Source organism: Manacus candei, unplaced genomic scaffold (assembly GCF_025592945.1).
Source record: "Manacus candei isolate 608988 ecotype Guabito, Panama unplaced genomic scaffold, ASM2559294v1 h1tg000054l, whole genome shotgun sequence".
NCBI lineage: Eukaryota > Metazoa > Chordata > Aves > Passeriformes > Pipridae > Manacus > Manacus candei.
The window spans coordinates 600,491-613,338 of record NW_026138102.1 but is presented as its reverse complement, the minus strand read 5'-3'; the positions used below and the strand labels follow the sequence as shown (position 1 = coordinate 613,338).

Below are 12,848 nucleotides of genomic sequence, written 5' to 3'. Positions count from 1 at the left end.
AGTCTCAAATAAGGCTCTTTCTTGTTTAGTCTCCCCTTTCAGCACAGCTTCCCACAGCCTCAGATCCACTGAGGGGGGCAGCTCAGGGAGCCTTCAGCCCAGAGAGAGGGATCATACTGGTAAACGTTAATAAATGAGCCTCGAATCCTTCCTTTTTTGGAAGTAAAGACATTAAAGCATCAGGCAAATCAGTGGTTTGCATTTGCACTTAGGTGAAATCAAGAGTTTCCAACGTGTTTTTCTGATTTTTCAGAATCCCTTTTTACATGATGGCATTGAAAACGTTTTCAGAAAAGACATTTCATGATGTGGTCATTGTTAGAATGTGGAGATTTAGGACTGAAGTGCCTGCTGAGGCTACTGCTGTTGCTGTAGTAAACCATAATAGTGCTTCAATACCAGTGTAGAGCAGCCACTGGTTGTTTTGGGGACTGCAGAATGATGAGACGTCCTGAACACTAATAAGCAATTAAATAATAAATGTACAAAACATCTCCTACCATTGTGCATTTGAACATTTTGTTTTAATCAACAGTTTTGCTTTTCAGGCTTCACAGTACTATAACCCATTAACATCTCTGGATGTATGTTTTTAATTTCCATCAGCATTAATTGGAGTTAAACATTTGCATTAAGTACATCTCCCTTGAGGTCTTTAATATTACTTGCAAAATGTAATCAGATAGTAAATGATTGGGAATGTACAATTAGAGTACTGATGACTTCAACTGTGAATTAGAGTCTTAATATTGATAATCCAGGTTTTTTACTGGACGTTTTCTAATCTCCTACTAAAAAAAAATATTAGCATCATATGTTAAAAGCATTGAGTTGACTAGTAAAAGCCAATCCATGTATGCTATAGTTCAGCTTATAATCATGATTTGTTTTACAAATGTAGTTAAAACACCTGTTGTTTATTTGGACTGCAGTTCCTCAGCATGCATGGAGAATGTTGTCACAATCAGTTTTAAGTCAGAACATCAGGTACCTGTGGTGATATCTGGAAGGTAGACAAGTACTTGTGGGCTGAAAAGATTATGAAGTGCTGATATAAAATAATCTTTCTGTGTTGAACAGTTCCTCAGACCTTGCATCTCTGCTGCTGACCTCACTTCCAGAAATTCCTCACAGAATCATAGAATCACAAAATGGTCTGGGTTGGAAGGGGCATTAAAGATCATCTTGTTCCAACCCACCTACCATGGACAGGAACATCTTCCACTACTCCAGGTTACCCAGAGCCCCATCCAGCCTTGTCTCCTTAAATTATAAAATTCCCAAAATTTTAAACTTGGCAGGGTGAAGTATCTTTTAAGTTGTCTCTTGTAGTGAGTTAAACTGAAAGTACACTTTTTTACCTGACATATTTTACTTCCTTGTCTTTCCTAAGAATTTTCACGAGTTACTTAACAGTTTGTGTTACTGCTCAAGCCTCTACTTTGTGACCCTCAAACAGAAAAAAAATCTGTGCTTTATAGATCCTATTGTCATCTTCCACTCTCACAGCATCTCCCAAACTACTTACTGTTTCCTAAAGAAAATTAGTAGGAGGAAGCTGAGGTGGCATCTTGTTGGTGAGCAGTTGTTTCCTTCTTAATTTAAAATAATCCTTTATTTACTCTGTATCATCAACTGTGTGTGTATGAAGACTTGTAATTTCCTACCTCCTGTCATGTCTGGTTGATTCTGATCTGAGTCTTAAATATCCACGGTGGTGTGTTCTCTGTACCTAACTCCAAGGCTGTAAGCCCTGAAGTGTTTAACATGAAGGATGTGTTTTGAATTGATGCCTTAGTTTAATTTTGCCAAGCACTGTTGGGTCTTTGGAGCACAACTGCTGTTTAATGGATGTTTCCAGTCCTTTAACCCATTGCTTTGCCTGGGATTTACAGTTTGTGTCCCACAATGCTCTTGAACAGGACTTTGGCTGTAAAGATTATAGAGAGTTATTAAGTATTATAGCAATCTGACAGCTCAGCTGCTGCTACTTTTTTATAACACTATGATTAGGTAATTCCTGCATTAATTCTGTGATCGTTTCTTGCAGACTTCCAGTGGGTCCAGGGAGATGTTTGTGAAGTTCAGTTGATGGTTTACAACCCAATGCCTTTTGAGCTCCGAGTAGAAAACATGGTTTGTATCTTTCTAAATCTTCTCATTCTGTTATTTTTTCTGAAAAAAAATCTCATTTGGACTTTCAGATATGGTTTTCTATAAAACAAATAGTTTAAAAAAATCATTTAACCCAGCACAACCTCAGTTTAAAGGTGTGGTGTTGTCAATTTGCTCATATTTGTTGGTGATGAGGTACTGAAATGAAAATCTCTGCCACTCACAGTGTTTAAATGCTTTACTGGCACTGACCCATAAATCAATTCTGTACATTCCTGCATTGACTAGAACTCATGCTGCATAATTTACATATACTGGTTTTCAAGTAATAATTATATCCTGAAACCTAATAATTATTGTACACTTGCTACTGTAATTTAAAAATCCGCATTCATCCTTGCTTTTCAAATTCCCATTTTGACCACAATTTAAAAATCTGATGAACTAAAATAGTTCTGAGAAGCTTTGTGTTTTGTTGGAAGCTTCTGCTGTTCCCAGTGATGTGTGTGATTTGAAAACACTGTAATGTTAAATGATCAGGAGGGAGTGAAAAAAAGGCTCAAACATCAGAGAAGTTTGTGAGATTAGAAGGCTCAAACCCAAGCCCTCTACTACTTCAATGGGCTGCTTGCAGTGTATCCTGAAACAAAGGAAAGTGTGTGGGTTTTTTACTTTCCCTTCTTTATTCCAGATAACGGGATTTTTAAAAAAAAAAGTTTATCTATTTAAAGTTTAAAAATTTTCTAACTAGTAGAGCAACTTAATCCCCACTCAGTTCTAACCCAGCATAGTCCTTTATGTTAAATATTTTTACCCTCAATATTGCTTTAAAAATAAAACCCATCTCTTAGAGCCCATTGTTCTGTCAGGCTAAGTGAATCAGCCTACATTTATTTGCCCAAGATTTTTTTTTTTTTATTGATATGTTTACTGCAGTGTCTAGTCAAGCAATTTGACCTGAATTACTGATAATACTCCACATGTAATAAAGTGTTTTTCCATGGGAAGTGAAGATGCCCAAAGATCGTGCTTATAGCACAATAAAATTCACTCTTAGAAGCTAACACACTGCTTTCCTCAGCAGCATTTTCTCTAACCCTCACAGGATTCAAAATTTTTAGGAATTAATAGAAAAAGTAGTTGAGAGGCTGCACATCAGAAAGGACTTCCTCTAAGAATTAATTGATTTAAGAACATTTTGATTTACAGTCTGATTTGTATTGTGTGAATAATGATGCAGTTATATATTTAAAAAACTTGGAAAATTTCTTAATGAGGGAGTTTCTTACGAGTGCTTACACACACTCAAGGACTCAAAATACAGTTATTTGCATAGATCTGCACGACATCCATTCCCTGAGCAAATTAATTGTAGTAGCATGAATACTTCTCTTCACTGTTGACATGATAAAGTTCTGTTTTTGAATTAACACTGAATTCCAGTTCCATGGGCAAAAAGGGGAAGCAGGCATGAAAGGAGGTGCAAATAACTGAAGTGATTAATGTAATTCTTTAGTGAGCGCTCCATAAATACAGTGCCCTGAGAAATTCTGCTCTGCCCCAATGTCAGCTCTTTGGGAGAAATGAATTGATTTTGGTTGGTTTGTCTGTGGTATCAAGACTGTAGCCTGCAAGTTGAGGGAAGTCATTATTCCCCTTGATTTGGAATTTGAGAGACTATCTATAAAAGCCTGGCCAGTTTTGAGCTCCCTAGACAACAGAAGTGTCCTGGGGTCAGCCCAGCTCTGTCAGCAGGGATGGACAGGCTGGGGCATGGGACAGATGAGGACGGGCTCAAAGAGCTGCAACTGCTCAGGCTGGGGAAGAGACGAATACTGGGGTAATTCCTGCTGCTTTCCTCCATCCCAAAATGGGAAGGTGCAGTGAAAACAGAGCCAGGCTCTTCCCAGAAGTGCCCAATGTAAGGGTGAGAGTCAGTGAACATGCTGCAGCCATGGAAAACCTTCCTAATAAAAAAAAAAAAATCCCTTTTTCCTATCATGAGGGTGATCATACTTTGGGACTGGTTGCCCACAGAGAATGTGGGATCTCCATCTTTAGAAATCTTTGAAACTTGAGTGTAAAGGACAGTAAAAAACCTAAACTACAACCAAAGTTGCCCCTGTTCTGAACACTGGGCTCAGCAAGAGGGCTTGCAGCCTAAATTGCTCTGATTTTCCAGTCTCATCTATGAGCTATATGGAATGTGGGAATAGTTATTACCTTATCATGAGAATAAACTCCTTGGTTTTTTTTAAATAATTCAGAGTATTGTTTAATATTTTAAAATGGTTTGTTTTATTATTAACACGTACCCATGCCTGCAGTCCCCATATTCCTTTTCCTGTCTGATTTCTCATCACGTATCACATTCTTTCAGATTATTTACTCTCACAGACTCAGTTTCATAGCAAACATATCCTCTTCTGTCATTTAGTGGCAGTTTCAGCTTGTTTGTCCCACAGCTTTTTTCCTTCTGCCTGCCTCAGCACCTCACCTTTCCAAGATAACTTACTCCTTCAAGCTTGTTTGCAATCACTGGCTGTTCTTTGAGTTCTCTGTTGCTTGATTTCCTTTTCCTTTGCCTTTTTCAGGGTCCACCATTCACCAACATGTCACTGTCCTGAAATCTATAGTAGTCTTACTCCTTTTTTCTAATTTTCCCCTTTTCCTCACCTTACAGTTTAGATTTGTTGTTCTGACAGATTACTCATTTCATGGTAAATGAATTCTGGAACTGTCGATCCGAGCTCTTACCATGGTACTTCTCCTACTGTGTCCTTCTATTTGTTATGGATGGAAGTTGTGATGGTAAACAACTTAGTATTGAGCACAGGCTGTTAACCCATGGAAAGGCTCCTTGAGCTTTTTCATTATTTGAAGAATTAATGCTGAGTACTTGTAGGTTAATTTAGGTGTGCTTAAGTGAAAGGCATTGAATTTCTAGACTTGACATGAGACTTTGGACACAAGACTTTGATCAGTGTTGCTCAGATGGTAAGCCCTGAAAATTGATTTTTTTTTTGTTATTTCATTTTATTGTTCTCAAAGCTCTTGGCCCATTATTGTTGTTCTTGCTGTTTATGTCTTGTCACACGTATTCCTGATTTGGGGCTCTATTTAGACACTTCATACCTGTCCCATTTCTTTATTCCTTTTCTCTTTTTCTCTTTCTGTGTTGTCCATACAGTTAGAAGGCTGATCCACTGGAAGGTGCAGTAGTGTAAAATGGCAGATGAAAATGTTCAGTCACAGAATGTGGAAGTGATTAGGTACAACAACTGTGTACTTTAGTCAATAAAGTGAAGTAGAGGAGATCGTGAGGGTGATCAGACCAAAGGCTTTAATAAAACTCAGCAGGTAACTTAAATCAGCACAATGAGAGAGAGACAAAAATGAGCCTGAGTAGCTGTGACTGTGATGCATTAGACAGAATATTTTTGCTCTCCTGGTGCTGGCCCAAGTTCCCGGGAGATGGGATGTTCAGCTGTAAATAAGTGTATACATCACTTGGCTTTTTCTCCCAGGAGTATTGATTTCTGTACAGACTTGTTCAGGTATGTGAGTGATCTCCATCCCTTTTGCAGCTACTGCAGTTTTCCATCCAGGAAAAAATGATGTTCATTTTTTTAAACCTTCAAAACAATCCCAAAAAGTTCTGGGAAATCGCCAGGGGATTTATTTTGTATCTTGAGATAAATGTTTAAAGCAGTAAATCATGGTACACTCTGGGGAGATATATTAAAATCAAATGCATATGAAGAAGCACTGCAAAGCATGTTAAGTTCTCTAAGATTTTAACTACTTTTTCCTCTTTGTTTCTCAGTTTTCATATTAAAAGAAAAAAGAAACCAAAAAGCCAAAGCTGAGAAATTTTGAAGCAATGTTATGTGTTGAGGGAAAGCATTTTCTCTGCACTTTTTGTAGGAAATGCAGCCATGGTTTTAAGAAAGCTACAAGATCTACAGGCAGTGTAAACCATATTTAATAAATAAATATCAATAAATAAAAAATACAACCCCAAACCATGGGAATATTGTAATTTATAGTGTTAAGTAATTTTTCAAGAAAAAAGTATTTGTTCTGTAGTTCTCCTTCTGCTTGGAGCCTGTATTTATTTGTACACAATCAAGTGTGGTATTTTGATTAAAGATGCTTTAAGAATGGCTGTTACATTTTTTTTTAAACTTCAAAACTGTGCTATTAGCCAAGAGCTATATGCTGATGTTTAAAAATACCATCTAAAATTTTGATAAATCTATATGTATCTTCAGTCCTATAACTTGACCTATGATTGTTTAAATTGTTTCCATGAACTGCTCTTTCCTGAGTTCACATCTTTTACTGTTTCTACCATCTGTTGAGAATATTTACTTCTTTCTAAACTACATTTAATAGAGACTATTGGGCAAGAATGTACACAAAAAGGTGAAGGGGAAGAAGAATAAAACTGGTTGTGTTTGGTGTTTTTCTAGGTCTGCCTAAAATAACCTTATTAGAAATAGTAGGGAAAATTCACTTTTAAATAAATATTGACAATTTTTGCATAAAGTATTTGACAACATGGTATAAAAGTATGTTCAGCATGAAAACTAACTTTGAAGGCAGTGTTGCTTTAAAAAAAGAGTGATTGCATTTTGGAATTGGTAAGTAAAGCCTAAAAAAAGCAGTTCCATACTCACATTATTTTAACAACATCTCCAAATGCTGCCATTTACGTGCAAGTTGTTTTGTTCCTCTAAAGCTAAATTGAGATTTGAAGTGATTGAAAGGCATGCTGTGATAAAAGCATGCATGTATTCACTCTAAGACAATTTCAATTGTTTTATAAGAATACAAAGAAATGTAAACATTTTCTGTGTGTGATTCATATATTCCCTGGAGGAAACATAATATATGGTGATCTTTTCCTGTAGGGTCAGAAAGAGCACTGATTACTAAATGATTACTAAATATTACTTGAAATAAGGTATAAGATTCTCAGGAAAAGAAATGTAACACATTTCCTTTTTTTTTGGTGGTGTGGCTGATGTGTTTAGGTAAAGAATCTGAGAGTACTTGAGCCTTGATTAGATTTTCAGTGCTAAACTGCAAAATCTCAGGCACCAGAGGGCAATGTTGGGCAAATATTGCAGAGTTGTACAGTTCAGCAAACAGTGATCTTGAAAACGTCTTTCAGACATTCCAGATATGTCACTGTCTTTTAAAACTTAGTGGTCTGGGTTAAATTTTAAGGGTAAGTATCTTGATTTCAATTTATGTCTGTAAGTCTGAAGCCTAGCTGATGTTTATATTGATTTTTTTTTTTCCATTTCGGTGAGTTTGAATGCTTTCTTAATATCTTTAATTTTAAAATCTGGAAGTTTTACTGAACAGTAAAACGAAAAATGAGGGAAACAAATGCTACCTTCTCCTTTTTGTATTGATGCACTTGAAGCTCTTTAGTTTCTAGTCCAGGCATAGTATGTGCTTAGTGGAGGTGTTTTGGCATTTGCATTGTGTTTGTTCTCTAGAAAATCTTTGTTTTCCTGGTTTTCTTTGGATAATACTTAGGAGGCCCTGTCAGTTCTGTTTAATTACATTTGTTGTAGCTGATAGTAAACAAGACATTGGAGTTCTTTTTTTATCATTGATTTTGTGGGACTTTAAGTCCTTGGATGAAAGTTTTTAGTTGAGGTGAATCCTGAATAATTAAAATGTATTTGAATACTTGGCTAAGTGATAATTCAGGGGTTTTTTTGGACTAAAATAACTTTACAAAGCCTTTACCTGTTCCAAAAGTGAGTTTTGGAGAGTGTGTGTGGGGTCACCTTTTGTTTATGTTCTAAGATTTGCTTCAGCCAAAGCAAAAGCAGAACAATTGGCTACCTCAGTATTAAAGTGTGAATGTTCACCCTGTTTCTGCGGGGTGAATCCCACTGGAAGGATTAATGTGGAAATCAAACAGTGTCAGTGCTCTCATACACAGGGTGGTGAATATATAGGAAGATAAAATTAGGTTTTACTTATGTTTTTGTGGATTGTTTCTGACAGCTCAAGTCTCCACATGAAACTGGAAGAAAATGAAAATTCAGTAGAAATGGGGATTTGACAGAGTATTTCCTTATAACTCAAGTAAAATGATGAAATTGCATTTTGTGCAGCAGATAGAGTTCTCTAACTCAGCTTTCCACAAAGCAGGAGTAGCTTTGGTTGAATTCACTGTTGCCTCAACAATGTCAAGTCCACAAAGAAGTAATTGCTAGAATGAAAGATTTTATAGCTTTTGGATATATTATAATCTTGATGACTTCAGATCTTGAGTAGAAGAGAAATTAAGAACCTGTCAAACCTGCTTGGTTTGCTTTCTCAAGCTTCTGGTGTGTTTAGGACCTTACTGTTAAAAATCTTAGGTGAAAAGCATTTCCTTCAGTTGTTACAGAGAGAGTAGTTTGTCAGTTTTGCAGAAGGCACTGCCTTCCAAGGAGGGAAGAAATTCTGAGAATGGCTTTCAATTTTGTTCAGTTTTTGAGTGCTGGTGGCTTGATTTTGGTTCCTATCTAGGAATTGCTTGAAGGAGAGTTACTGGGGGTTAGTCCCAGTGAGAGTCAGGCCACTGAAGACTTCATGTCCATGACAGGTCCAGTGTCAGTCACTGGCTGGGTGATTCTGGTAGTGCCATTTGCATTTCTTTAAGTACTTGTTATACAAGTGTCAGTTATCCTAATTTGTAATTGAGAACTAGAAACAGAGAGGGTTGACCTCCCTTTACAGCTGACAGGAGCAGCAGAGGTTCACCCTTCAAAACTCAGTTGAATTATAAACCAGGCAGTCAGAGGTGTTTTCAGAGGGAAGCAATGCTGCTTTTCTGGCACTGTGCAGGTAATGTTGCTGCTGTTTGAACTCCTTTTTCAGTCTTCAGCTCTGAGTTTTTCTGTGGCTCAAACCATGAGCTTTTTCATGTCTTTACAAAAATAAAAGGTTCCTCTTTCACAGAGTTCTGAGTTCTCATGAAACTGAGATTTAATCCAGTTGTGCTTACTGCATTAATTGGTGGAGATATTTGTGTGGCATCTTTATTTAAACATAAAAATAAATATATATGTGTATACAAAAACAAACAGTAACTTGGATTTACATGCTTTCCAGCATTAGATTTCTTACTTGTAACAGCACATTCTGTACTCAGGCATCTTAAATTCATTAACTGAGCTTAGAGAAAAGCCCCAGACTACTAAGGACAGTAATGCTGTGTTTAAAAGTTTCTTAAATACATTTTTTTTCTGCTTAATTTCTTGTTTTGTGCCATGTTTTAAATTTAGGATGCTGAAAGATTTCTCTGACACTAAGGGAGTAACTGCAGGCATCTAGGCTTGAGCGGGGATCAGTTTAGCAAAATGAATGTCTTATTCCAAGTCACTGAAATGTTTAGGCTGGACAGTAAAGCTAGACTTGCTCTGTTATCTGTAAATGTTCCCGATAGAAAATATTTTCTGACTGGGTAATTAAAGCTAAGCAAAGCTGCTGTTGATGTTTGATTTCCACTGTCCAAAATATATCGAATGCATAAGTAAGGTCACAGGTATGATTAAATGCAGGCACAAAACAACACCGTGCAGGTGATATCACTGACTCTTTTTGCTATTCTTGGGTATTAATTTTTATTAGTGTTTCATACATCATTCCCACCTCAGATCCTGAAACTCGTTTCCCTGTTGAATACAAATCTGGCTGCATGCTGCAGTCACTGCAACCTCAAACCCAAAATAACTGCTGTGAGCAAATTGGAATAAATCATAAAATTTTGGGTGATGCAAAGCAAGGGATTAAAATATAAGTATATAGCATAAAAAGGTAAGTGTGTGTCATAATGGATTTATCTGTGCAATGTGGCTTTTTCAGGGTCTCTTGACAACTGGAGTGGAATTCGAATCTCTTCCTGCAGCTCTTTCCCTGCCAGCAGAATCTGGTCTCTATCCTGTGACTCTTGTTGGTGTTCCCCAAACCACTGGGCAGATCACTGTCAATGGTAAGGAATGTCTCCAGTCACTCTTTCCTGAGCAAAACAACTCATGTTTTACCCCCCTGTGGATTGCATGAGTTTCTATGCCATGTATGCATTCCCCACTCTGAATTCTCCTCAGTAAGTAAAAGAAAAAAAGCAAGAAAAAAGGACAGCTCTTTTCTGTGCTAGACTTCATTAAAAACAACCTGATAAATCACTTGGTTGCAGCAGCAGTAACAAACACATTCTTACAGTATCTCATCTATGAAAGGGGAAGGATAATGAACTCCAACTCCCCTTTATTAATGCTTTCATTTGGAAAGCTTCTGAAGAGGATTACTTGAACTTTTTCCTGAGAATGCAGAAGATAATCTTGCGGTTCTCTTTTTCTTAATTAATCGTGTTCATGCAAGATTACAGAAATTTTTGCAGATTGCTTTTGCAGAAACAATTTAGCCTGTGTGTGTAGTCTATTGCAGTCGAGATATCGTTTCATTAATGAGCCTAAATAAAACTGTTTGTAGTAAGTAAGAAAATTTAAGAGCTTTTTCAGAAGATAAGCAGCTGAGTCTCCTAGAAAAGGAGGTATGTGTGGAGATGATGGATTCATCACACAGTAGGACTGAATCATCTTACCAACAAAAAATTTTAGGTATGTGTTCCTGGAATCCAAAGTTACAGGACAAGAACCATTTTAATAAAACTAAATGCTACAAGAAGATGGCTTTGAACTTGAAGAAACTCTTTTCTCGCTGAGTTTTTCTTAAGTGCTTTTCTGTCTGCTCGTAAAATGATTTTTCATTTGATTTTTTTTTCAGAAACTATTTCAGTAAATACAGAACAGCATCAAAGCATTCAGAACATTCGTGCTGTAGTTTTCTGCTTTTAGTCCCACATACTAAAAATGTGCTGCAAGTAGAGGAGTTGATTTTGGTACTTGCCAGCTGTTTGTGTGTCAGTGTATCAAATTTTCCTTCAGATATAGCTCGTAAATATTGCCTGGTAAGGAATTGGTTGCACAGGTACTTTTCTACTAAATTGAACTTTTAGAGGGTAAGTTTTTGTCTTTCGTGGCAGATGTCTCTGTGTGTATGCATGTATATTTTTTCCCTAATAATTTCCTTTAGGATTCTTTTATCCTTCTGGATACAGTTGAGATTCTTTCCTATAAATATTTTTTGGAATAAAGAGGAAATTGTTAACATATGTTGAAGGGTAACACGTTTTATGTGCACCGGTGAATTGGTGATGAGGTATAAAATAGTGGTCTCTATACTGTGACTTGTGATGTTGATCTTGTGAAAAATTCCACAGAACTTACCATATTGCACTGAATGCACAAAAATCACAGGCTCTTAACAATTTCTTTTATTTGACATGTCACAGGTGCAGAGCTGTGTTGTTGTGTGTTGTGTGTTGTTTGTATGTCGTTGTGTGGTTATAAATGAACCTTGTACGTATTTTGTGTGCTGTGAAGAGTCTCCCAGTAATCTGAGTACTTTCAGACCTTTCAAGAAAAAAATAAAATTCACAACATGCTGGTGTTTTCTTCTAAACATCAGGTTACCATACTTCAGTTTTTGGAGTCTTCAGTGATTGCCTTCTGGACAATCTGCCGGGAGTGAAGACCAATGGCTGCACTGTTGAAGTCATTCCAGCTTTGCCAAGGCTGCAGATCAGCACCTCCCTTCCAAGGTGAGAAATTAGGTTGAATGGTGATTTTATGTGGTTTTATTTAAATGTTACTCACATGCTGAATAAAACCTCGATCATATGCAATCAGTGATTTAGTAACCTAAGGCATAAACTATACCTGTGCTGTTTAGTCTAGAATATAAACCTTTTTTTTTCACTTCCTGAAACCATAGAATTTCATAGAAAATATTTTGAGATTTAATTAACTGTAATGGTTAGTCATTATTAAAGTCATACTTTTAAAAGAGCTAATCCCTTAAAGGCTGCAAATTCATAAAATCTTGAAGTAAAGAGGTAACCCATGTTAGATCTTTTTTTTTTTCAAATGGAACAAACCCAGCTCTTTGAACCTGAACTCCTGTATAATGCTCTGACCTTGTCATCATTCCGACAACCCTCTTCTGGACTTGCTTCAGTAAATCAATATTTCCGTGGTTCAGGAGGGGCCCAAACTCAATACCATAATACAGAAGAAATAGGTTTTAGAGGTACAGGAAGAATCAACTAAAATACTTTCCTTATACACTCACCCAAAAGGACACAGTAGTACCACATGTGGGTTGTTGGTGTGGGTTTTGTGAGCTTTTTGGTTTTTTGGGAAGAATGTGGCTGACTAATTCCTGGATTTTGGAGACACCTGGTGAGGCACTGATTCAGTTCCATTTCTGAAGCTCTACAAGGTGCAAGAGCATTCACCTACTAAGCTACATGTTGGTCATGATATCTCAGAGTCCTGCCATCCATCTGCTGTTTGGCAAAGAGTTGTAAAAGTACAGTGTTTCAGGGTATTTTTTGTTTTGTTATATTTTTTCTTTTTTTAAACAATACTCCTTTTAGCTGTGGAGCAGAAAACAGCCTTTTATAACTTACTGCCTTAATAGCTCAAGTGCCACAGGGGTTGTTCTATTGTTTGGAAAATCTCAGCTCTGTTTATGATCCTTAGGATGATCATTAGTATTGTATGATACAAAGTTATATATGTGTGTATATATATGTAGATTTCTTTAAATTTATTTTACTGTGTTCTTCATAATGACTTTCCAATTTCTCCATG

General features: G+C 36.7%; 1 protein-coding gene across 18 annotated transcripts in view; it reads left to right on the top strand.

Annotated features, from left to right (window-relative positions):
• Positions 1–12,848, top strand: part of TRAPPC9 (trafficking protein particle complex subunit 9) — a 456,853-nt gene that overhangs the window by 51,080 nt on the left and 392,925 nt on the right. For all 18 annotated transcript variants that reach the window (XM_051802026.1, XM_051802030.1, XM_051802025.1 and 15 more), the window contains 3 exons: positions 2,051–2,136; positions 9,997–10,123; positions 11,662–11,794. In XM_051802026.1, coding sequence (XP_051657986.1) covers positions 2,051–2,136; positions 9,997–10,123; positions 11,662–11,794 — 346 coding nt within the window. The remainder of the gene's footprint in view (positions 1–2,050; positions 2,137–9,996; positions 10,124–11,661; positions 11,795–12,848) is intronic.